General features: G+C 50.9%; 8 protein-coding genes across 8 annotated transcripts; 2 read left to right on the top strand and 6 right to left on the bottom strand.

Annotated features, from left to right (window-relative positions):
• Positions 1 to 191: 191 nt before the first annotated feature.
• On the top strand, positions 192 to 3,139 carry N7457_003588 (glucan endo-1,3-beta-D-glucosidase; the record flags this gene model as incomplete). The annotated part of the gene is made up of 7 exons (XM_057174633.1): positions 192 to 392; positions 452 to 647; positions 704 to 849; positions 909 to 2,633; positions 2,683 to 2,744; positions 2,801 to 3,060; positions 3,114 to 3,139. 7 exons carry the CDS (start codon positions 192 to 194, stop codon positions 3,137 to 3,139), a joined length of 2,616 nt encoding a protein of 871 aa, XP_057034784.1.
• A 612-nt stretch (positions 3,140 to 3,751) lies between these two features.
• On the bottom strand, positions 3,752 to 4,765 carry N7457_003587 (metallophosphatase domain-containing protein; the record flags this gene model as incomplete). Its single annotated transcript, XM_057174632.1, has 1 exon — positions 3,752 to 4,765. The coding sequence occupies one exon, from the start codon at positions 4,763 to 4,765 to the stop codon at positions 3,752 to 3,754; it is 1,014 nt and encodes a 337-aa protein (XP_057034783.1).
• A 589-nt stretch (positions 4,766 to 5,354) lies between these two features.
• Positions 5,355 to 6,063, bottom strand: N7457_003586 (40S ribosomal protein eS8; the record flags this gene model as incomplete). Its single annotated transcript, XM_057174631.1, has 2 exons — positions 5,355 to 5,883; positions 5,990 to 6,063. 2 exons carry the CDS (start codon positions 6,061 to 6,063, stop codon positions 5,355 to 5,357), a joined length of 603 nt encoding a protein of 200 aa, XP_057034782.1.
• A 770-nt stretch (positions 6,064 to 6,833) lies between these two features.
• Positions 6,834 to 7,487, bottom strand: N7457_003585 (DUF2470 domain-containing protein; the record flags this gene model as incomplete). The annotated part of the gene is made up of 1 exon (XM_057174630.1): positions 6,834 to 7,487. The coding sequence occupies one exon, from the start codon at positions 7,485 to 7,487 to the stop codon at positions 6,834 to 6,836; it is 654 nt and encodes a 217-aa protein (XP_057034781.1).
• A 644-nt stretch (positions 7,488 to 8,131) lies between these two features.
• On the bottom strand, positions 8,132 to 8,566 carry N7457_003584 (uncharacterized protein; the record flags this gene model as incomplete). Its single annotated transcript, XM_057174629.1, has 1 exon — positions 8,132 to 8,566. One exon carries the CDS (start codon positions 8,564 to 8,566, stop codon positions 8,132 to 8,134), a length of 435 nt encoding a protein of 144 aa, XP_057034780.1.
• A 1,314-nt stretch (positions 8,567 to 9,880) lies between these two features.
• Positions 9,881 to 10,714, top strand: N7457_003583 (uncharacterized protein; the record flags this gene model as incomplete). Its single annotated transcript, XM_057174628.1, has 1 exon — positions 9,881 to 10,714. The coding sequence occupies one exon, from the start codon at positions 9,881 to 9,883 to the stop codon at positions 10,712 to 10,714; it is 834 nt and encodes a 277-aa protein (XP_057034779.1).
• A 1,510-nt stretch (positions 10,715 to 12,224) lies between these two features.
• Positions 12,225 to 17,442, bottom strand: N7457_003582 (putative plasma membrane phosphate transporter Pho87; the record flags this gene model as incomplete). Its single annotated transcript, XM_057174627.1, has 7 exons — positions 12,225 to 12,370; positions 12,428 to 13,550; positions 13,606 to 14,809; positions 14,937 to 15,365; positions 16,166 to 16,580; positions 16,648 to 17,038; positions 17,131 to 17,442. 7 exons carry the CDS (start codon positions 17,440 to 17,442, stop codon positions 12,225 to 12,227), a joined length of 4,020 nt encoding a protein of 1,339 aa, XP_057034778.1.
• Positions 17,443 to 18,042: 600 nt separating this feature from the next.
• On the bottom strand, positions 18,043 to 26,774 carry N7457_003581 (guanine nucleotide exchange factor DCK1; the record flags this gene model as incomplete). Its single annotated transcript, XM_057174626.1, has 3 exons — positions 18,043 to 18,993; positions 19,095 to 19,558; positions 20,402 to 26,774. 3 exons carry the CDS (start codon positions 26,772 to 26,774, stop codon positions 18,043 to 18,045), a joined length of 7,788 nt encoding a protein of 2,595 aa, XP_057034777.1.
• Between the last annotated feature and the right edge of the window lie 913 nt (positions 26,775 to 27,687).

Raw genomic sequence — 27,687 nt, 5'->3', positions numbered from 1 at the left:
TCCATATCACATACTTGTAAGTCCGCTGCCTTCGATTAAAAGTAGCCTGTACCCTTTTCAGTTCCTTGCCCAGTGTCAGTTACAGAAGTCACCTTGCCCCTCTTGTGATTCCTCTCCAGTTGGATTGGATTGAGGATTAGCACGGACTTCATAGCCCATCTCATCCTTGTGATAAGTTCTGGCTTTGCATCATGGGCGTGATCTTAAGATCGAAGGCAACAGCCTTGCTGACTTCGTTGCTCGCTGCAGACATAGCTCACTGTCTCCCACATGTGGGAAATGCGGAAAAGGGCACTCCAGACAGCACAGGCACTAACACTGCAAGTGCTTTTGAGACCCAATATCCACCTTCAAACGAAGGAAGCAGGCTTTTGATCCCTGCATCCCAACCAGTACGTTCCATCAATGTGCACCGCATGGCACCAAGCAAGTAATTGACCTTTTGGGCCAGGTGTATCGAGTAGCTTTGGAGGCCGACGGTCATCCACCGGAGCAGCCTTTCCCGTCATTCGACATCATCCAATTCATAAACGGCTTGGGAGGTTTGTTGGGTTCAGAAGATACAACTGCTACTTCATTGCCTACTGCCCCTGCTGGATCTGTGGCGGGTACAACACCGGCTCAACAAACCACTAGTGCAGTGAAAAGTAGGGTCAAGCACAAGCCCAGTGCAGTGCTTTTGAGAAATACTAATGGCTCCCAGGACCCGTTCCCACAAATATCTCGTTGCCGAACAAACCACGCCCTTTCACCACCATGAACGGCCAGGATATCTTTCAGCCGGTTGGCACGGGCCCCGTTCCAGCCCATATCGAGTCTCGAAGTGACCACCCAGTGCAAAACGAACACGTAAGATGAGGTTGAATGCGGATATATAACAGGTCTAAAATACTAACTCTATGATATAGGCAGATACCACCAACCCCGTTGCGACGAATAAGTTCTACGCCAGTCTGTTCCTAGGCTCGCAGACTAATGCTACCTTCACCCAGCCCTACTCTTTGGCATGGTCCAAGGGAAGTGGCTCTCTGAAAAGCTGGGGTATGGGTGTCTCCCATGTCCCCTTCAACATGCTCGCGTTTGGTCCTGAAAACGACAAGCTTCCTGGAAATCCACCGCAGTACTACATTAATCCAGTCGGTCTTCAACAACTAGTTTTCTCTGCAACAGAGTTTGACCAGTCCACCATCCTGAACACCGAACAGCCAACAGCCTTCTCGGCCCACGCTGTTCTTAAGCGTTCCAAAGGGTCAGCTCAGCAAATTACTTTCCCTGTTGTTCAAGGTATGGGCTACATAACAGCGGTTTATAAGGATTTGGAGCCACTGATCGAAAGTGGCGTTTTCTTCCGCAAGGTTGTCAATGCCGGTTCGCCGAGACCCGGAATCTTCAAGTACAAGGTTGATCTTGAGGATGACACTACCTGGCTTCTATATGCCACTCCGGCTGATGGCCAGGACCCGGAGTTCAAGCTCGTCTCTAAGGTCAACCTTCGCGGTCCTCGTGGCTTTTCTGGTACTATCCAAATCGCTAAGAACCCTGCCGGCACATCTGGCGAGAAGTTCTATGACAACTCGTCCGGTGTTTACCCTGTAGCAGGAAATATCACTGGCTCTGTGACTGGTAATACCGGAACCTACAGCCTCTCTTGGACCAAGGCTGGAAAAGATGTCAAAGACACTCCTCTGATCATGTTTGCCCTGCCTCATCACATCCAGTCTTTCGACCATCCCACCAAGGGCCGTATCACCGATATTAACCTTCGCACCACCACGAAGGGAAATGCCACTGCCGTTATTGGAGAAAGTTGGACTATGGTTGAGCCTAACTTGCCCGTCGATATGGGATTTGCTCCATGGTCAACCACCCATGGCAGTGCCCACCGACTCCCGCCTGCTGCCCATCATGCCATTCTCGAGGCTGCTCCACACGAGCTTAAGCAGAACATCTCTGACCAGACAGACCTCAATAGCATGTACTACAGTGGCAAGGCGTTGAGCAAGTTCGCAACCCTGATACACACCGTCACACGGCTCAGCAACAACGACGAGCTGACAACCGGTGCCTTCCAGGAGTTGAAGAAGTCCTTCGCTCGCTTCGTAGAAAATAAGCAGCAATTCCCACTTGCCTACGATACTGTGTGGAGGGGCGTTGTCTCAACCGCCGGATACAATGGTGACTTGAACCAAGACTTTGGAAACACCGCGTACAACGACCATCATTTCCATTACGGCTACTTCATCCAAGCAGCCGCCATAATTGGCTCCCTCGATCACCGCTGGCTGGCTGAGAACAAGGATTGGGTCAACATGCTTGTTCGTGACGCAGGTAATTCCGTTCCAAATGATCCCCTCTTCCCCTTCTCCCGCTCGTTCGATTGGTACAACGGTCACTCATGGGCCAAGGGCCTATTCGAGTCCTACGATGGCAAGGATCAGGAATCCACCTCGGAGGATACCATGTTCGCCTATGCGATCAAGATGTGGGGACAGACAACCCGCGATGCCAGCATGGAAGCTCGTGGCAACATGATGCTAGGCATCTTGGGTCGATCCCTCAACAACTACTTCTTGATGGAGGATGACAATGTCAACCAGCCGCGTAGCTTTATCGCAAACAAGGTCACTGGAATTGTAAGTATCATCGCCTGGGTTCCAAGCCCTATACTAACAGATCAAATAGCTATTTGAGAACAAGGTCGACCACGCTACTTACTTCGGTGGTAATCTCGAGTTCGTCCAAGGGTAAATAAACCTCCTACCTTCTTCACTCTGCTTTCAATCTTTACTAACCACCACAGTATCCACATGCTGCCACTTATGCCTCACAGTCCCTTCACACGGCGAAAGGAGTTCGTGCGACAGGAATGGCAGGCCATTTTTGCCGAGAATGCATCAACTCCCGCCTCAAAGGTCGAAGACGGATGGAAGGGCGTGCTTTACGCCAATCTTGCTCTCATCGATCCTAAATCGTCGTGGGAGTTCTTTGCCCAGCCAAACTTCAATTATAGCTGGATTGATGGTGGTGCAACCCGTACTTGGTACCTTGCTTTTGCCGCTGGTGAGTCTTCTAAGGAAACGTCAAGATTTTGCAAATGCTAACAGACATACTAGGTCTCGGTGGCGCTCTTCAAGGATGATTTTCTGCGATGTTTATCTTTTTTCATCTTGCTGAATTTGCTCTTTAGTCCTCTCGGCCTTGCGACTTCGGTTTTGACTATTATTGTTTGTTGTCATCTTATCTTTTTTTTAGTAGCTAATTTTATTTGGGTAGGTACTTACGTGGTACTGCGTATATATAGAACGAAATGAAGATTATCAGCCAGAATTTACCCTTCGATTTTCAGAGGTGGTGCTTAATATAGAACTAGCCTCATTTGTTACCTACATAGTTGGTTCACTATATGGTATATTATAATTATCTTTCCTATACCTTCATTGATATATTCATGGCCGTCTTTACTCACTCTTATCATCTTGTTACTCGTCTTTTCCTCGCTTACCTCTCGCTCTTCTTTCACTTATCGCTCAACTATACCCCCATCCCATGATAGACTCTAAAGGCCATAGTCATACGGAGTATATATTCTATAGTCTTAAGATTGCTAAAAACCGTAAACATAGGCCCAGGACCACAACTATCGGCAGTAAGCCTTAGAGAAACATTTACTCGAGTTCAAACTCCCATATCGCTCTATCCCCGAGTCCTCTGTGTAGATTCCAGTACATAACCTCTCAGTGACGACCAAAATCTATCTATCAGCAACAGGTAACTCCAAATCCACAACCCAAGGCGCATTCCTCGCCTCATACGCTACCGTATTAACACTACCATTAACAAAAAGCGTTTCCTGCCCGACCTGCAACGGCCGATCCGACAACGCGCTAACATCATAGAACGCACCCCGATTCTCCAGCATCTCCTCTGGGTCCGTCGGCACAGTCTCAAGCTTTACACCACCATCGGCCGTACTATCCCATACTCCGCGCTGCGCACCCCAGCCTTCATGGATATGACCGAAGAGATGGATGCGCGGCTTTGCGCGCTGCGCAGCTCGGAGAAGGTGCTTACAGCCGGCGTTCAGGTCTGGCGGAACCTGATCAAGAATTCCAGCCGGCGGGCCGTGGGTTAACAATATGTCGACAGCTGGATAATCCGGGATCGGGTTTTGGGGCTGTGGATGTGTGCTAGGCGCGGGATTATACCTGTCTTCATCGAGCTGGTATGCAAAGGCCCAATTATAGAATTCTGGTTGGTAAGGAGAGGCGTAGACAGTGAAGGTTGCGCCTGTGGAGAGGGTAAAGGAGTGGATGCCTTCGTCGAGGTAGATGATACCTGCGTTACGTGCGGCCTCGTTTGTCCAGAGATCTTTGATAGAGCGAACGTAGGCTTTCAATGCTTCTTTGTTTGGATGGGGGGTTGAGAGCTCGCTTTGGAGGTTGTCTGAGAGGAGGATGGATTCGTTGCCTAGTTGCTCTGGTCGTTGGTGGCGGGTGTAGCCGAAGCTTGTGAAGTACTCTTCGTCGAGGCTTATGTCGTGGTTGCCGGCTATTACGAGCTTGAGCTCGGCGTCGGCGTCTTTGAGCATGGCGAGCATTTTTTCGTGCTCGATACGGTACCCCACTTTTGTGAGGTCACCGGCGTGGAGGAGGATGTCGGCTTTGGGGAGGGGGTAGCGGTAGGCATTGTCGGTTCTCTGAGGTGGGTTTGGTGTGATTGTGTGGGTGTCTGATATCATGCAGATGCGAGTTTTGACGCTGGCCATGTTGAGTTGATGGTTGGAAATGCTGGAAGGTCCTAAGTTGAGTTGTGGGGGAGATGAGCTGATAAGGGTTCTGATAGTTGGAGGTTGGCACGATCGAAAAACAGCTGTTATTGATAGATGCTGTGATCAAGAGAAGAATGAATAAGTATATTTGCGTATACATCAGTCACATAGTACAAGGTATTCTTCCCATGAACTACATTCGTTTAATCCCAAATCAGCGGTCTACTTAGGTAGGTATACACTGCCGAGGTATGTATATGGTTTCCAAATACAACCATAACAGAGCATGGACTCTCTCTACTATACTACGAGACTCCACAAGGCTGTTACAAGCCAAGTCCCTTAGACAACATGTGGTAGACAGTGTTGTCGACAAGAGGCCTAGGTAAGAACTCGATGTCCTCCCACTACACAATGCGAAAAGGAAGCTGGTTACCCAAAAAACAGATGAAACTAGGAAAACGTTTCCCATGGATTTGACGGCTCAGAGCTCTACAGACAATTTGCATCTCGTGGATGCTCCGATCATGACATAGCTGAAACTCCGATCCACCCGTTGCAACAACCGAATATTTTATTTTATCGTTTACTTGCGGATAGCCTTCTGGTAGAAAGCAAGCTCCTCACCCTCCAGAATGTAACCATCACAGCGGCCGGACTGGCCGGGGCGGGAGGCAACAACGGCGAACAGACGACCGGACTCGAACTGGCGCTCGATGGCGGACTCGGCCTTGCCAGAGTCAGCGAAGCGGGCAGCCTGCTTCTTGGCAACGGAGGCGGACTTCTTCTCCTCAGTAGCCTCGGTCTTCTGCTGGCGTCTGCGGCCAATGGGCTGACCGTAGTGAGCCTCGTACCACTGACGGAAGGGAGCAGCGTCAATCTGGACAACGGCGGACTTGGTCAGGGTGTTTGTGCGGACCAGCTCGTTGTTGGAGGGGTGGAAGGACACTCCAATGACACGGGTCTTGCGGGAGATACCCTCAGAGCCCCAGGAGAAGTTACCGGAGTCGAGACGGAGACCACGGAACTTCTGGTTGCCACCACGAGTGCGGACAAGGTGGATGCGCTTGGCGCCAATACGGGTGTTGGCGGGCTGGCGACCCTTCTCGAAGGCTCTGTAGGACGAAAACATGTAAGAATTCTGAAACGAATATATAGAATCCTTCTTTCTCCACCAAGAAGAAAAACTTTCGATCTCATGCTGGGTTGATATAATCGTACCTCTTCTTGCGGTAGGTAGCGCGCTTAGCACCGGTAGCGCTGCGCTTGTGGCGAGAATCCCGAGAAATACCCATGTTTGCGGTTGATGGAGGGGTCTAGGTTGATAGACAGGTTAGATATTGATATTGATATTGTCGATTGTGGACCCTGCAATGTTTTTTCCCAGTCCTTTCTGTTTCGTCGCAAGCGCCGCACAAAATCAATTTTCAAATATCGAATGCGTAGGCGACAGTATTGGCGAGTGATCGAAGACTGTTGAAGGCGAGACAAAGATCGAAGTTTGACGATGTCGAGGAATTGAACGGATACCGATGATCGAAATTGTTGGGCGCAGCGAGCGAAACAGAATTTTTCGAAAGAAAACCTTGCAGGGTTTGAGATAGCCCGATAACTCACCTCTGAATGTGCAGCCCTTCACCAGAAACACGGATTAGTTGTCGTAGGGTTGTCGTGGGAGTTTGAGGTCGTGGAGTCGCTGAATTTCGCAGGGCGCACTGTGTCGCTCGCTTGTGTAGTGCCCTAACTGACACTAGGCCCAACTGGGACTAGTGGATCCAGTCACTGGATAAGTCAGGTGATCGGCGATGCTTTGATCCTGACTCAGCATATTGTCACGTGAGTCTAGGTTTCGATCTGAGATCTGGAAGGGGCCATGCGACATGAACCTGATAGAACCTGCGTTGTACCTAATATTCGGGCTATTTACAAGGCACTTCGCACATCGTACAACACTGAACCCCTCCAGGGCCTTGATGTTCTAATTTTGCTTTCTTGGACGGTCATGTTCAATGACAGACTCCTCTAAAGTAGTCGATCCGCTCGTCACCATCGGCTTTCCCACCCCCTACTGGCTCTTCGCCATCGCCTTCGCTTTCTCCTTCTTCACAATCTGCTTAATGCGCACGAATGTACCGAATCCCTCAATGAGACACGACGCAGTCCACTTGCACCATAAACCGGACAAAAACGGCACACCCAATGGCTTCAACTGTGTCACCGCGAGCACCACGGTCTCAGTAATATGAATGGCCAAGAATGGAGGAAGCAGGTAGGGCTGGATATTGTAGACAAAATGGGCGAAATTGGGGACGTATTTGTACCCAAAGTACTCGTAGACAGCGGAGCCGGGCAGAACATTGCTACGGTTCCAGCAGCTGATGTAGGTGAACAGGCACAACCCAAAGATCACTGCCTGGTAACCGCGCGGGGGGCGGTATTCTTTGAGTGTGATTTCGCTGCGTCCTATACGCTTCAGGCTGTCCTTGTGCATGGCCACCATACGGACGCGCGCCTCCGAGTAGTCTTTCATCGGGGGATCGATAGGAACGCTGTACCGGGTACCGTGGGCAGTCACGATCAGGTTCGAGAGACTGATGTCTTCCAGTTGCGCAGCTTTGGCTTGTTTGGCTGTGATACCGCAGTAGGCTTGCAGGAACAGTTCCACGGAGTCTTGGTGATCAGCATTCATGTGCTTGATGATGAAGTCTTTGGGCGCCATGGCGGGTTTATTGGTGGCGGTGGCGGGAGCAGAGTCCGCAATCGTCAATTGGTGAATGGTCCGAGGTTGTGCAAGAGCAATTGGGATTTGAACCAAGTGTCATGGAACCTTGTAATGCCAGGAGGGGAAATGTGTTGAGCAACGTTTAGAACTCAGTGCCAAGGCCCGGGCCTCGGCTTCACATTTCCGTTCTCTGTGATAGGGTCCACTTACACTCCGATACTCTCACTCTCATTTTAGCCATTCGTGGGTGTTTACAACCTCGGGGGATTTATGAAGGGAAAATTATACTTCATTCGAGTGATTTCCAAGGAATATACATAGCAGTATATACTCCGGTGTATTGCATCCCCTTGGTCCTGCACGCCGACCAGGAAAAACCATGGCTAAAACAAAACAAACGGATCCCAAACTGACAGATATTAAATCAAAACATGGCTCTATGAAACAAGCAGTGAAGCATTGAAAAAGGGATCACTCGTGACGACATCGGATCTTCGTGATAGTGTTGGCAATGGAACCAGAATGGGTGATCAAGCCCTGTTGTTGGTAAAAACGCGATCAACTCCTAATTCGGTCTTTGAGCAGACATCCTTGATAGGGGGATAGGATTGGAGGAGGAACTGCGTGCCTCAAAAGGGTACTTACATGAGGGCTAAGGTGAGATCTCCGTGAATACGTGCCTTCAGCTCAACCTCGATCTCCAAATTCAATTCCAATCTCAGCTTCATGCCCTCTTCGTCCAGCATCGACTTCTCCTCCTTATGAAGGACGTCCATGCCACCATGAGGTTTGAAGTTGGAGTTTTCGTTTGAGTAGGGCTGCATGGCTTCGTCATCGTCGGAGTATTCGTATACGTCTGAGCCATAGTCATCTTCATCCGTATACTCGTCCTCGTCTTGTTGCACTGGTTGTTTCCGTCGCAGTTGCAGTTTCTTTTGGTTTTTGGTCTGCGGTACTTCCTCCTCATATTCCTCGTCGGTGTAATCGTCAGCGCTGTCATAGTCTTCGCCGTCGGAGAGGTCCTCTTGCACGGGGAGCTTCTTAGGCTGCTCTTTGGTCTTTTCAACGGTTGCCATGATGGACTAGATTATGGAGTATAGAGGAAGAAGGTATCGGAAAATAAGAAAAGGGAAATTGTACAAAAGTTGGAGAATACCGTAAAGATAAACTAAAGAGCAGGGAAAAGGAAAGACAACGATATGATATCCAAAATGGAAGGACGGCGTCACGAGCATCATATCGCAGAACATGACGTTGGCGGGCTCCCCCCCAACCTCTTCCCACATCCCACCCGCGTCATTGTCCCAAGTTGAACAATAGACCCTGACACAAGGCCGTGTCCACAATGGAAAACTCTCTGGAGTCTCCCATGTGGCCAACGAGACATCCACCTCGTCTCGTTACGAGCCGTGGAAACACACGCAGGCTCGTGGCTCGAGCCAGTCATGTCAAACCAGGAACCAGGCAAGTATATTGCCCCTGCGATTGTCATATGTACCCATGTCATCTGTGGCTGAAATTGACTAAAATAGTTTAGGTGTCTATAGATGTATCGTTGTATGATGCAGACGATTTTACGCTTGAATATGAAGCCAGGATCGTGGAACAGATCCTGGCCGATTTGACGTCGAGTGGCGTCATAGCCTCTATTCCACTTTCCGCGAGACGCCAACCTGCAACGGTCTTACGTCCTACTTAATCTATTTATGTGGAGAACGTCAGTGCGCCAAATTCACCGAAATCCAATCTGATTGGCGCGTGGAACCCAGTTGCATATATCTATTTTTTCCCTCGCCGATCAACTGCTTTGGTCCTACACATGGTCGCCATTATTTCCGATCTAGCGCAACGCTGATCCCGGACACGTTATACCAATTCAGTCCGAAGGGGGCCGTTGCTCCATACGGAGGTCTTCCAGGCCGTGGCCCTGGTCCGGGCCAGACGTCATATTGCTTCTCTTCTCGCCCAATATCTGGAGGCCTGGGTCGCGCGGGTCCTAGAGCTCCCTAGCCCGTCATTTCTGCAGAGTCCTTCCCAACCAAGTAAAAAAGTATATTGTCACTATTTGGTTCCCAGTCCGATGTCTGGCGCTGATGGACCCAAGCCACAGCCGCATCCCATCTGACGTCGGAGGCGGCTGGGATTCGTTCATCAGGTCCTGTTTTGACCCAGTCCGGTGGCTCCTCTGACGATATAAACGGTTGAACAAGTGGTAGTGTTTCAATTTAGTATCTGCATCATTACAATATACGCGCAATTACATAGTTGCTTCCTCTTGCCCAGCCTCTCGTGACGCTTTGTCCCTCTCCATATCTCGTGCTCGAACCAGTTCATATTCCTCTCATTCCCCCTCTTGACAACCTTCCTCTTCTCTTTCTTTTCTTTTCACCATGGCCGATCAGGAACAATCTAACAATCCTAATCCCGACTCGAACCCCACAACCCCCAATAAGCCTAGACGTGCTCCTCCCAAGCTCGGCAAGAAGTCCCCCGGCAAACAAGAACAAACCCCTCCTCCCTCGGAACAGGACCAGGAGCAGGAGCAAAAGAAAGACCCAGAGGAAAAGCCCGAAGAAGAGTCCAAGCCCGAAGAGTCTGTTAAACAAGAACCGGACTCAGACCACGAAGAAGAACAAGAACCCGAGCAAAAGGAAGAACCCAACGAACCAGAACCAGAACCAGAACCTCAACCCAAGCCTGAACGTCGTCGTCGCAGACCTCGTCCCCGTCCACAAGAATCAGACACCGAGTCCATCCAGCGCAGCGAAATGGACGCAGATCCCAAGCCCCAGCGCCGTGTCCGCCGGCAACGCCAGCCCCAACAGCAGCAACAAAACGGCAGTCCACTCGGCGCGCTTCCAGGTGTTGGCGGCGTTGACCAGGCCGGCCAACTGGTGCAGAACACAGCAGGCAATGCACTAAACGGTGTAACTGGCAGTGCCGGAAAAGCCGTTGGCGGCATTCTCGGCGGCGGCGACAAGAAAGAAGAAGACGATGGCGGCCGCGATGAGCAGCTCCGTCTACGCTTGGACCTGAATCTGGATATTGAGGTCCAGCTCAAGGCCAAGATCCACGGTGATTTGACGATTGGTCTGCTGTTAGTATCCCCGTTTTATTTCTCCCATTCTCTTATATGCTTATCTTGTCTTGACGAGCCCTCTCTTGTCATCTTAACTCCATCTACTTCACGCAATCATTCTCTGTTGGTGCATTTCACTGACTGACGATCTAGTAATTAATCTTCCGGCTCTCCAGCAAATAGAAAAGAGTATCCACATACTTCAGTTCTATATATGCTTTTGTCTTATCTCGTCTCGATGAATACCAAGCCCCGTTGCACGGGTGTTGGCCTTCAATGACTTGTTTATGGGTTACGTCATGGTGATGCACGATGCATGGGTTGATTCTTATTTTATTTTATTTCTTTTTGGTGCTTTCTTTCTCGCCTTTACTACAACCAGGGCCTAGATCTGGCCTGGACTATGTCTTGTTTGCGGTGTACAGTACCTTTAGCCTTATAAAGTATCTGGGTCTGGAGAAATGGTTTAATGAAATAGGCTTTTGTGTTAGCATATATTTGCAATATGTCTGTAAATATCCAATGTAGATTGATTAAAGTAAATACATCTACTCTAGAGGTAATGATATAAGAGGAGGAAAGAGAGTGTGAGAAATCTAAACTTGTATAAAACATTACAGCAGGAGCCAGAGATACAAGTGGAGTTACCGATTCGCTTGTTATAGGCAAATGACCTGCAGAACCTCTTTGCTATTAACAAATGACATGATCACAAAGTAGTGACTGGAAACAAATCAAGAGGCTAGAGGGTGACAATGTAATTGCCAGGATCTACAGGCATGTACACGTGATACCTACATATCCACCTTCCATTGTGGGAAGTATACGGTCCTCACTGCCCAGGAGATTCCCATAAAAAGACAACACCTTGCCTGTCAATAGACCTGACCAGTGGCTGTATGGTCAAATCGAGTAAATTGCCTCAAAAGGGCCCAGGGACCGGTTTGATTCATGCAGTCATTGAACAGAAAAGGGCTGGAAGGCGCTTATCACTCATCTCTTTTGTTATTTTGATTTATAATTCATAATAATATCCATAATATCTGCATTGAGGTTATGTTTGATATCTCCTGTTGTAGAGATGAGCTTTTATAGAGGCTAGGTCAAAGACTGGAGGGATCTTGTTGTTGGAGCAGCCGGGGGTATAGGTACATGTAGTGTCTCCCATGACTGATATCCCTACTCCAGGACGTCATTTATACTCCCTCTCTTCCAGGATTGGATCAAATCAGTTCTAGGGAGATGCATGATTCAATGTGGGACAGGTGTCACGGTACCCATCCTTGTGGTCAGTGCCATAGCTCTAGATTGCTCCGAGGCAATAAGCGAGCCTAGGACTATCGAAACACCACAATACTCATAATTCCTTGCTACGAGCATTTCAACAACATATACCTCAGAGCAAAAGCCAGTCCATCCATCTATATCTGACATTCACGCGAGGCATGCAAATCTCAGACTACGCAAAGAAAGCGCCACAACCAAAAGAACGCTCGAGACAAAGAACTAACACATCAAAGAAAAAAAAAATCGATTCATACATTTCATATACATATACTCTTTGTCTGTGCCAAGTGTATGTGAGTCCCATCTAACCACCATGCTTTTTGAAGATGAAATAAAAGGTCACAAGATCATTCCAACATGACATACCCTTACAATCCCGCGACGTACATCAGTCCATATCCGAGTGTGACGATGACAACAAAGGCCATCAGACTGGATGGGATGCCGCGAGTGAGGAAATGGCGGACTTGGAGGTATCGCTGGCCTGTCTGGGGTACCTCGGTCATGATAGCAGCTAGGAATGAGTTAGCAGGGGGTTCGATTTTTTTATCAATACTTGGGGTAAACATACTCATGTTAGGGAATCCACTGGTGGGCAAAGCCATGGCAACAGAGCACATCAGGGCGCTGGCCATGACCAACAGGTTGGGGTGAGGGTCCTCCATGTTGACGCCGATTTGACGGACGAGCGGCAGGATGATAAGAGCAGCGACGGTGTGAGAGATGAACGTCGCCATGACAAGGATGAGAGCGGAGAATACCAAGAGCACGCTGTACAGACTGAGATTCTCGACGCGCTCGGTGATTCCCGAGGCAATTGTGTGCAGTAGGCCCGATGAGGTGACAGCTTTGCCGAGACACAGGCCGCCCGCAGCGAGGATGATGATCGTCCATAGGAAATTGTTGAAATCCTCTTTGTTGAGGATACCGGTGCCGAAGAAGAGGACGAGAGGGATGATGGCGATAACTCCCATGTCGCCGAAGATGTGCTCGAGCTGGTGACTGGTGCACCAGAGGACGATGGTGAGGAGAGTCACGAAGCTGATGAAATATTGCATGCTGGTCCATTGGTCCTTGACTGGGCGGATGGGAATCACGGTTGCGTTGCGGCCAGGGCGGAATGTCACCAGCAAGAGGACCCAGATGAGGAGAATGGAGATGATGCAGACGGGTAGCGCAATGAAAAACCATGTTCCCCAACTGACGTTCGGGTCCATGTTCTGGAGGGCAATGATGTTCTGAGGGGAGGCAATTGGAGACGCCGCACCCCCGACATTGGCCGCCAGTGCGATACCCAGCACGAGTGCCTTGGCAAAATCGGACTCAGGAGGCATGTTGCGCAGCAGAGGCTGAATGATCGAGTAGCAGAGCACGGGCGACGCAACATTACTGATCCACATACTCAGGAACATGCTCACAAACATGTTGGTCAGCAGCACCACGGATGGCTTCGATCCAGCTTTGCTTAGCACGAACATAGCCATGCGCCGTGCGATATCGTACTTGGACAGCGCCGCTGCGATAGTGAAGCCACCGAGGAGAAGCATGATCACAGGCGTCCACATTGCTGAGAACACCATCCCGACCGATTCTTTAGGTCCCATTCGGTGGTAAGGCTCCTCTGGTGACCGCATGATGCCTAGGGTGACAACTAGGAACGGAATAAGGAGCGAAGTCACAAACAGCGGAATAGCCTGTTACTCAATGTTAGCATTCAACATAAGGAAAGACAGAGTTATTAGATCATACCTCAGTGGCCCACAGAATACTGACAAGGACCAACATAGCCAAGCAGTTCTGTTCCTCGGGAGTTTCCATCACTTTTATGGAAAGCATTGCACCGAAGACGGCGATACTAAAGACCAGCGTGCCAAAGCTCAAGCTGCAGAACCACATTGGGAACTTGAACCTACCAAACGGCGTCGATACCTCCTGGGTGGGAATCTCGCTCTTATCACCCTGGCGCCGGGCAGTGGCCGGATCCTCATCGCCGCCCAGCAGAGTTCGGCGAATACCAACGTTCGCGGCCTGCGCACGGCGCTCGATCTCGATCATCTCGCGCCACACAGTGTTTCGCTCCCAAACAACATGTTCACGCAGATGCAAACGCAGCTCGCGTCGGGCAAGCTGCCTATTACCCTTTGTAATGATGCCCGCGTACACACCCTCCACATTCTCGATATGTCTATCAACAGCCGCCATGGTGCTTTCGACGAAAGGCCTTGCGGGGTGGACAACAGAAGCCAGATAGTCTCGGCGCATACTACGGTCCAAAGTCTTGTCATATTTCTTCAAGGCCTTGGCAAAGCCAGTCTTGTTCAGCTCGATGAAGGATCGAAGTTCGCAGAGCGTGACGTAGCCTTCAATCAGGCGCTTCTTCAGTGATATGCCGGTATTATACAGGGCAAGGAAATCCTCGTCGTTCAAGTAAGACTCGTGCGGTTCTCGGGAGTTCAACCGTCCAAAGTAGGAAGAGTCTTCCAAATCAGTGTGCTGGTCATCGATGGCAGACTCGCCATCGGTCGACTGCAGCAATCTCCGACGCCGCGGAACCATTGATGGGGACCTGTCATCGTCGCTATAGCCAGGTTCTTCTTCGTCATCCGCCATCGAGTCGTTGCTAACAGCACTCGACCGCCGAAGCGCGCCCGGGACATTACCATTTCCACGGCGGGAGGTTGCCTTGATGATGGTCTCGGCGACCGGGTCCATATTGACACCATCTGTCTCGGAAAGATAGACATCGGCGTCTTTCATGAGCTCATCGGCGAGTTTAAAGATTTCCGCCTCTTTCGTCTGATAGAAGGAACAGATCTTATCCATCTCCGCATCAAGAGCCCGTTTAAAGACACCATCGGGATTACTCGTTTGAGCACCCAACAGCGGCGCCGACTCAACGTCAGTGGTCGGTTGGCCCTCATTGCGATTGACCTGTTTCTCAAGCGTATAGATCCTAGTCACAATGCAACATTAGCACGCCGAAAACAAACCTCCGAAACACGCTCCTGTGCAATGTGACACCAATGCAGATCCCGGGTTCTGGATGTACACGCTGACCACGAGCAAGCACTCAGACTTACAATTTCTTCAAATTGCTGTACGCAATGTAATTCGCGCTCCAATCGGGCACAGCATTAAACTGCACACTATGAGAGAACTTCATCTTGGGCTCTTTTCCAGAATCTGTCTTGCCTTGCGAGGCGATATGAGCACGGCGTTGAAGAGCCTCAGCCCAGAATCTAAGAGGAGAGCCCCGAGGGCGAGACTGGTCGTCCTCTGATCTCTTCTCGTGCGCTTCGTCGACACAGTACCCAAAATTCGCAAGCGGTTGTGAGGGGGCGGTAGAGTCTACCCGCCTAGCACTACCTTGGACTTGGTCTGAGCGAGCAGCGGAGCCAGATGCGCTTGCGGAAGCTGTTTGAGAGGTAGGGTGGTATTCGACAAGTTCAATGGAATCGGGACGCGAGGTGGGAGCCACCGTCAAGGGAGGGGGCCGGAGAGTGGTCGGCCTAGGTCATTCGAGGAGGTAGCAGGTGAAGCAAGGCTGGAGGGAAAGTAGGAGTGGGCTCTATTGCGGGGACGCGAAGAGGGTCGAGAAGTCCGGGTCAGCTGGAGCAAGTTGTGGGTTGCACTGGGTATTGGTCGGGCTGGTAATGATATAACACAGTTGCGCGCTTCCGATGGATATATCCGGGGGCTGGGATTTACACCAAGACTGTAGGTCGATACTACGTCAAATAGTGGATTTCTTAGGGCTTTTCCGATGACTTCAGGAACAGTTGCAGTGCTCTCGATTCGGAATAGCTATGCTGGATATTAGGTAATCGCGGAGCTCGGGCCTATTACGCGTTGCGCTATACAAAGCAGTCGGGGAGAGCTTGGTATCACAACGATAATTGCCTGATAGAAGCTCGGTGTACGGAGTATGAGGGGGATGAATATGCAGGGTATCCAAGTAAGGTTGTTCTAGGGTAGGTGGCCTCCAATAAAAAGAAACACTAGGGAGTAAGCGGCTATATATAGGGCATGTCCGGCTCACACGTGAAAAAGACTGATCAGAAGAACGATATTGAGAGATCTGAAGCCCCCTTAAAAACTTGGTTGTCTACCATTATATTCCAAGGATTGACTCTGCGCAGGGAATTGTTCAACTTCCTTGGGAGATAGATATAAGTAGGAGTCCATGAAAATAAAAGCCAAATTTGTTTGACCAGACTAGATAAATGTACATATGCAGAAAGTGCTCAGAGATACAAGACAAACCCAAAACCCAGAATGAAGAAATACAAGCCGAGAAGGCTAATTTTACCGGCGGATGGTGGTACCCAAGTTGGCACGGCCAGAAATACCGATCTTGTGCTGCTGGTCCCGCTTTTCCCAGACACCGCTACGACCCTCGGCAACGGCAACCACCTCGGCCGCAACACGGTGTGCGAAGAGCGCATCGCGTCGCTTCTCAGAGGCATCAAGGATCCACTTGATCGCAGCGCGGCGGCGCTGGCGCAGGGTCAGAGGGTGGGGGATCTGCACGGCAGTACCACCACCAGCGATACCCTTCTGTTGACGAATTCGGAAAAGAGGAGCCACGGAGTCAACGATCAGGGTGAGGTAGAGGACGGGGTCGAGGGGCAGCTGGGAAGCGAAGGGGGCGCCAAGGAGACGGCGGCGAGGGTTGATCTGGGGGGTGCGGAGGTGCGGAGGTGGTCCAGAATGATGGACATGTTCTAATATTCAGTTAGCCGAAATGCTCAACATGCCAGCATTCGAATTTATGAGAAGAAAAGGGTAAACGTACCTTCTGCGCCTTGGTCAACTTTCCACTCTCCATCATCATCTTAGTGAACTGATCCTGTAGGGTATCGTAGCGCTTGCGGAAGTTCAAAGTCTTCATATCCTGCGGGACGGCAGGCGCATCGAACTTCAGGCCGGGGTTCTCCTCAAGAGCCTGGCCCTGTGCTTGCTCAATCATGCTAGCAAGAGCAGCAGCGGCCTCATCACTGGCGCCCTCCAGGCTGGGCACCTCAGGAATGATATTAGCCTCATTGGTAGGCTCGGCACCCTGCACATCGGCCATGTGGCCCCGAGCGGAGGTCGAGAACGAGCGCGAACCACTGGACTTCTTGAGCTCATCACGCATAACCTTGGGCATGTGTTTCATGGCGTCCTTATCGCGGCTGAGGATCTGTTCCGCAAAAACAAGAGTTAACAATCTTATCCAACTGTTTTGGCTGCTGGTAATAACCAGCATCCCTCATGATATTCCTGCTTGCTCACCTCCTCAACGGGTGTGCCCTGATCCAACTCCGGGGTGGAAGGGATACCATCGCAACGCTTTTCCTTCTCCATGATGCGGGACATCTCGTTAGCCTCCTCGGTGACATGACCCAGCTGATCGGAGGTCGGGAAGTTCTTCTCCTCGAGCTGGGGCTCGATCTTCTTCGAGCCATCGCTTGATGAGTTCCATCGGCGAATGGGTAGTGACTGGACGGCGCGGAATCGGACGGGGGAAGACAGTGCGGGAGTGGCGGATTGGCGCAGGACCGAGACGGCCTTGTTGGCTGTGAAGAGGTTGAGTCTTGGCGGCATGACTGCGGTTGTGAAAATTGGCCCCGGTGTAATATTGAATCGGAGGTCGAGATTAACCGTCCTGTTTGGGTGAAGTTTGCGGTCTCGAGCAAATTTCCGGGATGGCTTAGTCAGCGCCAAGACCCCCCGGGCTTTGTGAGGTCATGAAGTGTACAACTGAGGAAACAGGATTGAGGGATCATATTATGTGATTAATTGCTTGGAGTGACGATTAATAGAGAAGGCTTAGGTTTTAAATTTGCTAATATGATCCAGGCATAAAGATCTAGCTCGTTTTGCTGATTCTAAGCTGTAGACTAGATCTGAAGCATATATATATCTCCATGATATATCATAGGATAGTATGAGTAAAGACTGTCAAGTTACATATTCCAATGGCTACATGTGCTCCTACCAACGAAGAGATTATAGAGCGGTACCCGCACATGCAATTTTTTTACCACTAGAGCACTATAGACAAGCATATACATAGAATACAAAGAAAACTTGGCCGGAAGGGCATGAAGATTGAACGAAACAAAAAAAAAAAAACCCCCGAGCCCCCCAGAGACGAACCCTACCCCAAACCAGAGAAATCAGCCCCCAAAAAAAAGCCATAGCCTAAGAGGAAACGTCCGTGACGTTATCAGGGTAGACATAGAAAGCCAAGGCAAGTATGACATACATGCCGAGGCACATGCCACCCTCGAGGTAGTTGGACTTTCCATCCTGGATAAGCAGAGTCACCACCAGACCAGAGATAAAGAAAGCAACAGTCTCAAAAGTCTGGAAGTGCAGAGTCATCTCAATACCCATGATCCAGCCAAGGATAACCAAGAACGGAGTGACAAAGAGCGCAATCTGCAAACTGCTACCGATTGCGACTCCAATCGCCAGATCCATCTTGTTCTTGTACGCAACTACAACGGCTGTGACGTGCTCCGCGGCATTACCGACAATCGGGATCAGGACCAGGCCAATGAAGGTCTTGCTCATGCCGGTTTTCTGGACCATGCTGTCGATGCTGTCGACCAAGTAATCGGCGCAAATGGCAACTAGGATAGTCACGACGACGAGAGCCACACCAGCAGCCCAGGGGCTCAGAATGCGCTCCTCTTCCTCTTCCTCGGCCATCACCTCGCCGCCAGCGAGGTGCTCGGTGTCACATCCGTTGGTCTCCTCGAAGAGATCGGAGTGCGATCGCAGTTGGAAGTAGAGGTACATGACGTAGATGATCAGCAGGATGATGGAGGTACCGTGGGACAAGATGAGAATGTTCTTATTCGCCTCCTGGTCCGGGTTGAGGACACCGGTAATGGCATCAGGCCCGGAGCGGGCGTTATTCGAGATCGCGGCGTAGAGGGTGGCTGGGATGATCAGCGAAGCGGATGCCACGGCCATAAGCGAGGACATGGTTGAAGCCACGGTGCTGTTGAAGGACTGTTCCCGGTACCGCAGTCCACCGACGAAGAAGCAGCAACCGAGAACAAGCAGAATGTTGGACAGAATACTACCCAACATACTAGCCTGGACAACACGGACCTGGTTTTGCTTCAGGGCAATAATGCTAACCTATTTAGAACAGCATAATTAGCATCAATACCAGCAACTATCAACCCCAGCGCTGAGAGCACTGGCAGCTGATCAGAGGTCCCGAGGCTTGGTAAGCTTACAATCAACTCAACGGCATTTCCAAAAGTGGCGTTCATGAGGCCACCGAGGGCTTGACCCATAGTAGCGGCCAGCTCCTCGGTAGCAAAACTGAGCAGTGCAGCAAGGGGAACGATAGCAAAGAAATTGAGAGTAAAGACAGCGGTAGAATCCCATTCACGGGCACCGGCAACGATGCCCAACGGCACGAAAATAAGCAGGATATTCACATAGTCACGGACCAGGGTCTTCCATGTTAGATGGACGACCTGCATGGGCCATCGCACCCAAACCCGGTTATCCTTGGGGTGGTGGTGATGCTGGCCATGCTCGGTATGCTCATGGGGCGCAAGACCGGCGAAAGAGCTGCGGTGTGAGCTGAGTAGCCCGGTACGCTCACTGGCGTTCAACGAGCCATTGTTTCCGGAGCTCATGCTTCGTGGCCCGAAAGTGTGGCGTCGGAAATTGGCGCGGAAATTTGGATTAGCTAGAGATGGATGTTCCCGTTAGTTGGGAATGATTCCGTTGCCTGAACGGAATTGGGTTATAATTGGAAAGGCTTTCGCAGAAAGCCGGAAAGGAGCGGATGAGAGTGAAGGAAGGGAATGGGGAACGAAGGAGTATATCACCCACACATAATTTGGACCTAAGCTTCTAAGGAGGTTAAAGAAATGAATGAGCGGGGGGGTTCAAGCCACTACTCTCTTTCTTGGTAGCGTAACAGGCGATTTTCCTCTGGAAATCAACTGGGCAAGGTTAGCACAGCCTTGATGTCAGCAGCAGTGCGAAATTGGGTGGCCACCCTTGGAAATGTGTGGGCCCAAGAATGTGGCCCGGGGGAGACGAGCTTCCGAAGTGGATCCACTCCCCCCACATGTTAGACCCGGAGTCACTCTGATTGGCTGGACCTAGAACCCAGAATTGTGCACTGCCACAGTGACTTGGACGCACGGACGATAATTTCAGCGATCCATGGTGCTGACGACTTAGACTTATTTGCTTTGCAACATTATGTACATCGGGAACATGTACGTACAACATAGGTCATAGGTACTCCGTACTGCGTACATCATGGGCAGTCAGATGAAATAACATTATGTAGATTGGAACTATGTAGCACATGGTATATATCTTTCAAATCAGGAGAACCCCAGTCCACATAACAAAGGTTGAAAAGTTTAAAAAAAAGTAAACCAGGGAGAATACATCAGGGTAGTAAGTCACATCAAGAATGAAAGGGAAATAAAGGAGTGTCAAGACACAGATGAAAAAGGTGAAAGGATTGAATTGAAAGGGGGGAAAGGGGGTCATTACTCCTCCGGCAGCACACCATTGGTTTTGAAATCCATCCGGCTGTTCTTGCGACCGACGCCCTTGAGCATACTGAACCGACGGAACACCGAATCCCGCATACCGCTGTGACTATTATTCAGCACAGGGGATAACGGCGCCGTCCCATTCGCAGTCGTCATCGGCGCTGTATTACTGTCCCGCGTAACAGGTCGTGAATAATCGCGCGTGGATGGGAGTGTCGACCACCCGCCGCTGGAGGCGGGGGCAGCCCGGTCTGTAGCTGCACCAGTAGCAGAAGCGCCGCGCTGCTGGGAGCCAGCGCGACTACGACCGTCGTGGGAGCGGGCGGCCGTGTCGTGGGCAGCATTGTGTACGTTCAGTGAAGTCTGTGATTCGTGGCCGGCATTGGTGACGGAAGTCGACGAGCCGTGCTTGTATATCTTGTCGCTGCCGAAGAAGCTGCGGCGCTTTTCGCTTCGGCCGCCGCGGGAATGACTGGTAGTGCGACTGTGGATTGTGGCCGTGTCATCATCGACAGCTTCGTCCTGTTCGCCCGCTACTTGACCCTTGATGTCGAGTTGCTGAATCGTGAAGATGGAGTTTGTGGCGCCATGAGAACGCTTGAAAGGATTGATGATGCTGATCCGCTGACTGACAGATTGTCTCTCGGAGCGCTTGCGTGCGTGGGCATTGCCTCGGGCCGAGCGATTGAGCTCTTGTTCTTGAGTTGCGGCTCGCTGGAGAGGTGCGATCCGGCGCTTGTCACTCAAGGAGGGGGATCGACGGGCTGTTTGTGTGGGTGCAGGCGTGGTGTACTCGACTGAAGTTGCGACGAGAGTTTCGAGCTCGGGCTCGAAGACATCTTCGAAGCGTCGTAGCAGTTCGGCTTGAGTAGCTTGATGAGCGGGACGTTGGTAGAGAGATAATGCGTGTTTGATGGCCAAGGCGTGGTCGAGAAGGGCGACAGAGAGCGCATTCTCCATGGGGTCCACAGGTTGCTGTGTTTCGACCATCTCGGCATTTTCCTCAATTTCCTCAAGGAGCCTGTTCCGTGCAGCTTCCGCATCGAGAAGGAAGATGCGGTATAATGCCACGCAGTTGGAATTTGACGATCGGGCCTCTAGAAGTGATTCCAAGGCTTCAGTCAAATTAGACAGAGTAGAATCTTCTCCCGACGCAGCACGGCGCCCAATGAGTTGAAGCTCCTGGGTCTTGCGCCACGTTCGCTCAATGGCAGTTTGCAGAGGTGACAGAGCAATCTCCTGGGCGGAAATAATCTCACTGCGACGAAGGATGTTCGGGAACGCCTCCGAGACAGTGAAAACAAATTTCTCAACAAATTGCCCACGAACATCCGAGCTGCTCGTGTGTCGTCGCGACGTAGCCGAGAAACGAGATGGATCAGAGATCAGCAGGTGCTCGCGGACAGAGGATGGGACCTTCGAGCGCTGGTAGACAGGGTGAGACACATCGCGGTGAGCGCTGACGGAGCTGATCTGAAGGAATTGGCCTTCGTAATCAGAAATATCGCCACTAGACATGATCTGCGCAGTAGGATGTTCCCGCTGCATACGATCCACGAAAGAAGCCATGCGTTCTGTCGGCAAGGCCTCGAAAATGAACTCCTTATCGCGCAGGCCGGGAGGGAATCCAAGACCCTTGTAGACAACGCGGAAGTAACGTGGGAATTGTTTGCCGCCTTTAGCAACGGAGTCGTTGATTCGGGCCATCGAGCTTTGAGCTCTGGAGAGCTTGGCGAAGTCCATGGTAGTGTGCTCATAGTGTGCCGCAAGCTCCTTGTAACAAGCCAGAGCGGGGGCCCAGGCCATGGCATTTTCGAAGTGTTGGATGATGGAAAAGTACAAAGCCTCTCTTCGTTCGAACGCATTCTGGGCTGGGAATGCAGGAGTAAGCAGCTCCGGCAACGGCTTGTTGAGATCCCATTCATAGAGGTCGGCATGGAACTGGAGAGCAAGACCGGCTTCAGTGTAATTGCCTGCAGCGGCCTGGGCATCGGCGAGTTCATGAACGTAGCGAATGAAGATATCCTCACGACCCATGTCTTTCATGTATTCCATAAGTTTCAGAGCGTGAAGACTCTGGGTTGAGGCACCACTCTGGGAAGCTACCAGAAGATCCAAGAGCTCATCAACTGTACCAACAAGACTCTTGACAGCATTTGACAATAGACCATCAGATACCGCGTCACTCTCAAAGAGATCCAACAGCTCGCCGACGAAGATCTTCTGGCTAACACTCTCACTCATCTGCTTGGACTTGAAGAGAGTGTCTAGACTGGAGATGATCTCCGTTTCAATGATAGAAATATCTTGGTTGAGATCCCATTCACTGAGGATCATTGTCTGCAGGATCTGAACAGCAACATGTCGAAGTCCCTCGTGGACGCTGAGACACAAACCAATGATTGGGGGTACCAAACCAGGGACGTATTGAACCTGATAACCACCCAGCTTCTTCAAATTGAAGCGTTCTCTCTCTTCATCCGTGGTCTCCCAGCCAATGGCTTCCCAGGTACATTGCAGCAAGTCCGCTCCTTGCTCGCGCACATCGCCCGCAATCTTCCAGACAGCCCGGCGTTTCTGCTCAGGGAAAGTCTCCAGCGCAAGGACATCGCTTGAAATGACCTTCAACAGCGTTGTAAAGAATGACTCCCACAACTTGGTATCAAACGTATCGGCATCGTCCGGTGCCGGAAGCAATCTATCAATTAACAACATTGCAATATGTTCAAGACTTTTGATAGTTGCGCGGTGATTGTACACATGAATACTGAACCAGGTCTCGGGATAAGCTTCGCAGTCGAGGATGGAGTTATGGGCCTCGATAGTCTGAGCAACAAATGTCGCAAGTTCCAGTTCTTTCAGGGAGGGAAGTTTGGGAGACGGTATCTTGGAGATAGCAGCCATAAGCGCGGATAGTTCAACCAAAGATTCATCAAAGCTTTGAGAAGACTTGGCGGTCTTCATCTGGAAGGGGAACGCCTTGCTGAACAGCAGGGACAGATATTCCGTCTCATCCACTCCTTCAGCAGAGATGGCACAGTAGGAGGCCACAATGCTTGGCATAAATCCGAAAAGCAGAGGATCTGACTGGCTGAGCAACTGGGCCACAATTGAACAGCTCAGTCGTACCTGGTCCCGATATAAGTCCGAGACGCTCGGGGTGGAGCCCCAGTAGGGCGCCAACCAGCCAATACAGCTGGATATCAATGTTTGTCTCTCTTCACCGGACGAGAAGACCTCGAATAGGGTATAGTTCTGGATGAGAACCAGCTTATAGAGAACCAACATACCAGTGACATCCTTGCATGAATCCATGAAACTCAGAGCGATCATAATCATTTCATCCTTGCTCAGAACATTGGAGAGCTCAGGTAGCCACGTATGGAAGTGCTGAACCACCAGTGTTTTGCTGCCCACCAAAGCCGGCGAGGAATTTTTCATCAAAGTCTCCAGAGACTTGAAGATGGTATGCATGTCTCTGTTGAAGGTAGATTGCACCGTAGTGATGCCAATGCCTTCCTCCTTGGCCTTTTGCTGCTCGCGAGCCTTGATAATGAACTTCAATAGATGACGTCCCACCTTGAAGGCGGCGCGAAGATTGCGAGATTGCGTACTGTCGGTCGCTGCATTCAGAAGTCGTAGGTAGCTTCGAATAAGACACGGGGTGACAAATGGGAAATTGAACTGGCCATCGGCGTAGCGATCGACCAGCGGGCCGAGGTTGAATCGTCGATCGTGAACAATTCCTAGAACAGTGATAAGATCATTGAAAATCAAATTCTCATATTCTTCGTCGCCAGCGTTCTCAACCAGGATTCCGAATAGCGCATCGAAGACGCCACTGAGTTGCTTGACGATCTCGATCTCAGGAACGAACAATAATCGCTTGAGGGTATCCAAAACTTCATCGACGGGTCTCTCCCGCCAGTTAAGAAGACTCAATATGACTTGATCCTGGGAATATTCGGTGCTGCAGAGGTGGGTTTCAAGGTGCAAAGTCGCCAATGGACCCGTCAGAGCTTCATCCTTGGCGGATTCATTCTTGCCCAGTGCACTCCACGGTAGGTTCAAGTAAGCACCCTTTCCATTCTCAATGCTAGAGGTCAGCTTGTCATAAGCATGCAATAGCAGAGAATGACGGCCATCTTTGATGAAAGCTTGATGGTCCCAAAGGGGCATCCAGGCAAGGGCAAATGGAAATTCTGGAGCATCTGCAACGCTCATGACTATATGGGAGCCGGGAATCTTTTCCGTAGGAATCTTGAGACGAATGGTCTGGTTCCAGGGCGACCCCCGCTGGGCGATTGTTGTGCGCCATGCTGTGTTCAATGTATTAGAGGACGAAGGGAAAACACATTTGTCTATCCGTGCTCCTGTAGAATCACGCACTTCAAGAGTAAGTTGAAGATTGTGAAGTCCTGTGGCCGTCTGCAAAGCAATTTGACCAGCCTGCGGGTGAGACAAGAGGGCATCAGTGGGAAACACCGCTTGAGAGACCGTCACGTATATGTCGGATCTTGGCTTGGTGGGGGCCTTAGAGAATCCAATGCGTTGTGTCAGTGTGACGTCGTGTAATATAGTAGGGTTCTGACGTATCAGAGATTCGGCATCGATGCTGGTGAAGGGGCGTAGATGAATATGTAGACGTGCAGCAGGCTCGGCACGAACATATCGGCCGGTGGGACTGGGCAGTAAGGCGCAAATCAACTTGTCAAAGCCATCTGTCAGCCCTTCACCGTCCTCGCCGTCTCGACGAGGTGACCAAATATTGATCACCTGCTCTGCGTCTTTTTCTTGTCGGAGTATGGGCGAGATCTCCAGTATCCCGACGCCGACAGTGCGAATCGCCGAGATCTCCTTTGCTGGGGTAGGCTGCGAGGTGGCTGATTCTTTGACACTAGACGAGCTGCTCGAAGTTCGTGGGACCGCTTGTGTTGTAGCCTTAGGTGGTTGATCCAAGTTCGGTCCACGCTGTTTGCCCGTCCACATGATGCTGCGTCGTGATTTCAAGCTACCCTTGGCCGAGGGTTGAACACCCCCATTTGACGCGGTCTTGGATGGGGCGGCGCCGTCTCGTGAAATTGATGGACTTGAGACAGGAGTGGTATCAACCGTGGACCGTGTCTCTGGCGCACGAACCCAAGCAACGAGATAAAGCTGGCGCCCATTCGCAGACCCATCTCCGATATCCGTTGCGGCTAATTCGGTGAATAGTGTCTTCAGTTTACTGCCTTGGCTCATGTTGATGAACTTATCAAGAGACGGAATGCTCAGACTGAAGGTCTCAGACAATGGACTGAGTGCGCCGGAGTCTGATCTTGAAAACAGCTGGATTCCGATGGTCACCTGCCCTGGTGCATTCCCAGATACTGCGTTGACTTCCAGTAACAAGTGGTGAAGAGCTGTAGCGTCCGATGTTACGGTGGGACGAGACTCCAGCATACTCATCTCGGACTGCAGCTTTGCTAGTTGGATAGCCGAATCATCACCCGTTAGCAAGCGGCCTCTTTGCTCTGGATCGCGAACAATCACGTCCCCGCTCAGCATTTTGTTTGCTTTGACAAGTTTCCAGACCGTCTCATCCCGCAATGCTTCTTTCTCCTTTCCAGTCAGAACATTGTGTAGTAATTGTCGTCTCGCGAAGTCCAGCTCTTGTACGATGTTCGACAGTTCTTCCAACAGATCATAGCGGCGGGCCAGAAGCAGCTCATGCAAATTAGTCGAATGCCATTCACGCAGACATGAGGCAATTTCATCTACCAGAGGCTCTGTGAGGGAAGTCGGAGTTTCATCACCAATCTTAAGCATCGGAACTGGGGCAGCAGGCTTAGGCGCATCAGGGTCGCGGGGAGCAAAGGACACAGGCGTGTGCGGTGTTGAACCCGTTCGGCACCGCGAGCTTGTCTGATCTGATCCATCGCTCTTGTGAATAAAAATCTGGGAGGGTCTCCCCTTCTTCGCGATCACGACCTCCGATACCTCGGCAGTAGCCTGGAAGTCACCCACGGGGTAAGTCAGACTATTTCGAGACATAAAGTCACCCTCCAAAGCTGACAAGGTCAGTCGATCGAGACTTTTTCGATCGCCATTGAGTAGTGCTTTATGTCCATCGCCATCGCCCAGCACCTCCCGAATCTCAACGCAGTTCCGCGGGAAGATACCCGAGAACACGCGAGCTTCGAGTGTTTGGCCTTTTGTGCTTGTCAAGCCCGCGAGCAATGACGGTGGCGCGACTAAATAGCCTCGACACCACTCATCATCCCTTCCTCCTTGCTCGATAATATACAGCTCATCGCCAAGCTCCAATGGTAGGTCTGCGGGGGAAGATGGGTTGAAAGGGTATATGGCCACGGCAAAGGCGATCCGAGGCAGCGGCCGCCAGGGCATGACTGCGGTATTCTAAAGCGCTCGACGCGATTGGGGGCTTGAAACACCGGGCTCTCCCCGCAAATGGGTCTCCGATCGGAAGGTTCGCGGGGAAGGAAGGGGGGGGGGGGGGGGTTTGTGGATCAGTTCGAGGAATGCTCGTTTCGGTCGATCAAAGGCAACATGCAGTGGGGGGTACGGGAAGTCGAATCCCAGGAGATATAACGAGAGGAATGTGGGGGCTCAAGGAACGGTTTGCGACAGCTGTAACGATCTAAAAAGGCTGGATTAGGGAGGCGCACGCGAGAGACTGGGACCACAGGGGTTCGTCCAATGTCGCCCTATCGGAAATCGGGGAGGATAGAGAGCACAGAACTGTCGCAGTTCTCATACACAAGACACGAATTGAAGATACGAAGGATCCGGAGTGTCGCAATGAAGATCCGTGCCCCCCTTGAGCGACATTTGGAGACGACAGTCGGCCACCTAGAAAGGGAAGAAACTCACCGTGGAAATAAGGAAAGAAAAGAAAAGAAAAGAAACCCGAAAACAAATAGGACGTCTGCCGAAAAAACAGGGAAAACACAGAAAGACGTTGAAAGGAGAGGACCGAAAGATGAAAAGCGAAATCGAAATCGAAGATCACCCCCCACACCGACAACCACCGTACAATAATACACATCTCCCCTTTCGGTAATCGGGTCTGCGTTTCAGCGGGCCTTCGGAGGATAACTGCCTTGCTTCCTCTGCATACCGCAGCTGATACCCGGTTTGAGGTGATCTTACTTTTTAGAATCTTCTAACGTTTATGCTGCTCTACAAAAAAGAAAGCATTCCAGAGTCTCCTCCGTACAAACAGCCACAGTGCACTCCCATTCGCTTGCGACCCAACACAATTCACACAAGAGAATGTGATAGATCAAGCAATATATGG

This window comes from Penicillium paradoxum (genome assembly GCF_028828445.1).
Source record: "Penicillium paradoxum strain IBT 22861 chromosome Unknown utg000003l_segment0_segment0, whole genome shotgun sequence".
NCBI lineage: Eukaryota > Fungi > Ascomycota > Eurotiomycetes > Eurotiales > Aspergillaceae > Penicillium > Penicillium paradoxum.
Note: the sequence above shows the minus strand (reverse complement) of the source record. Positions and strands in the feature narration are given on the sequence as shown.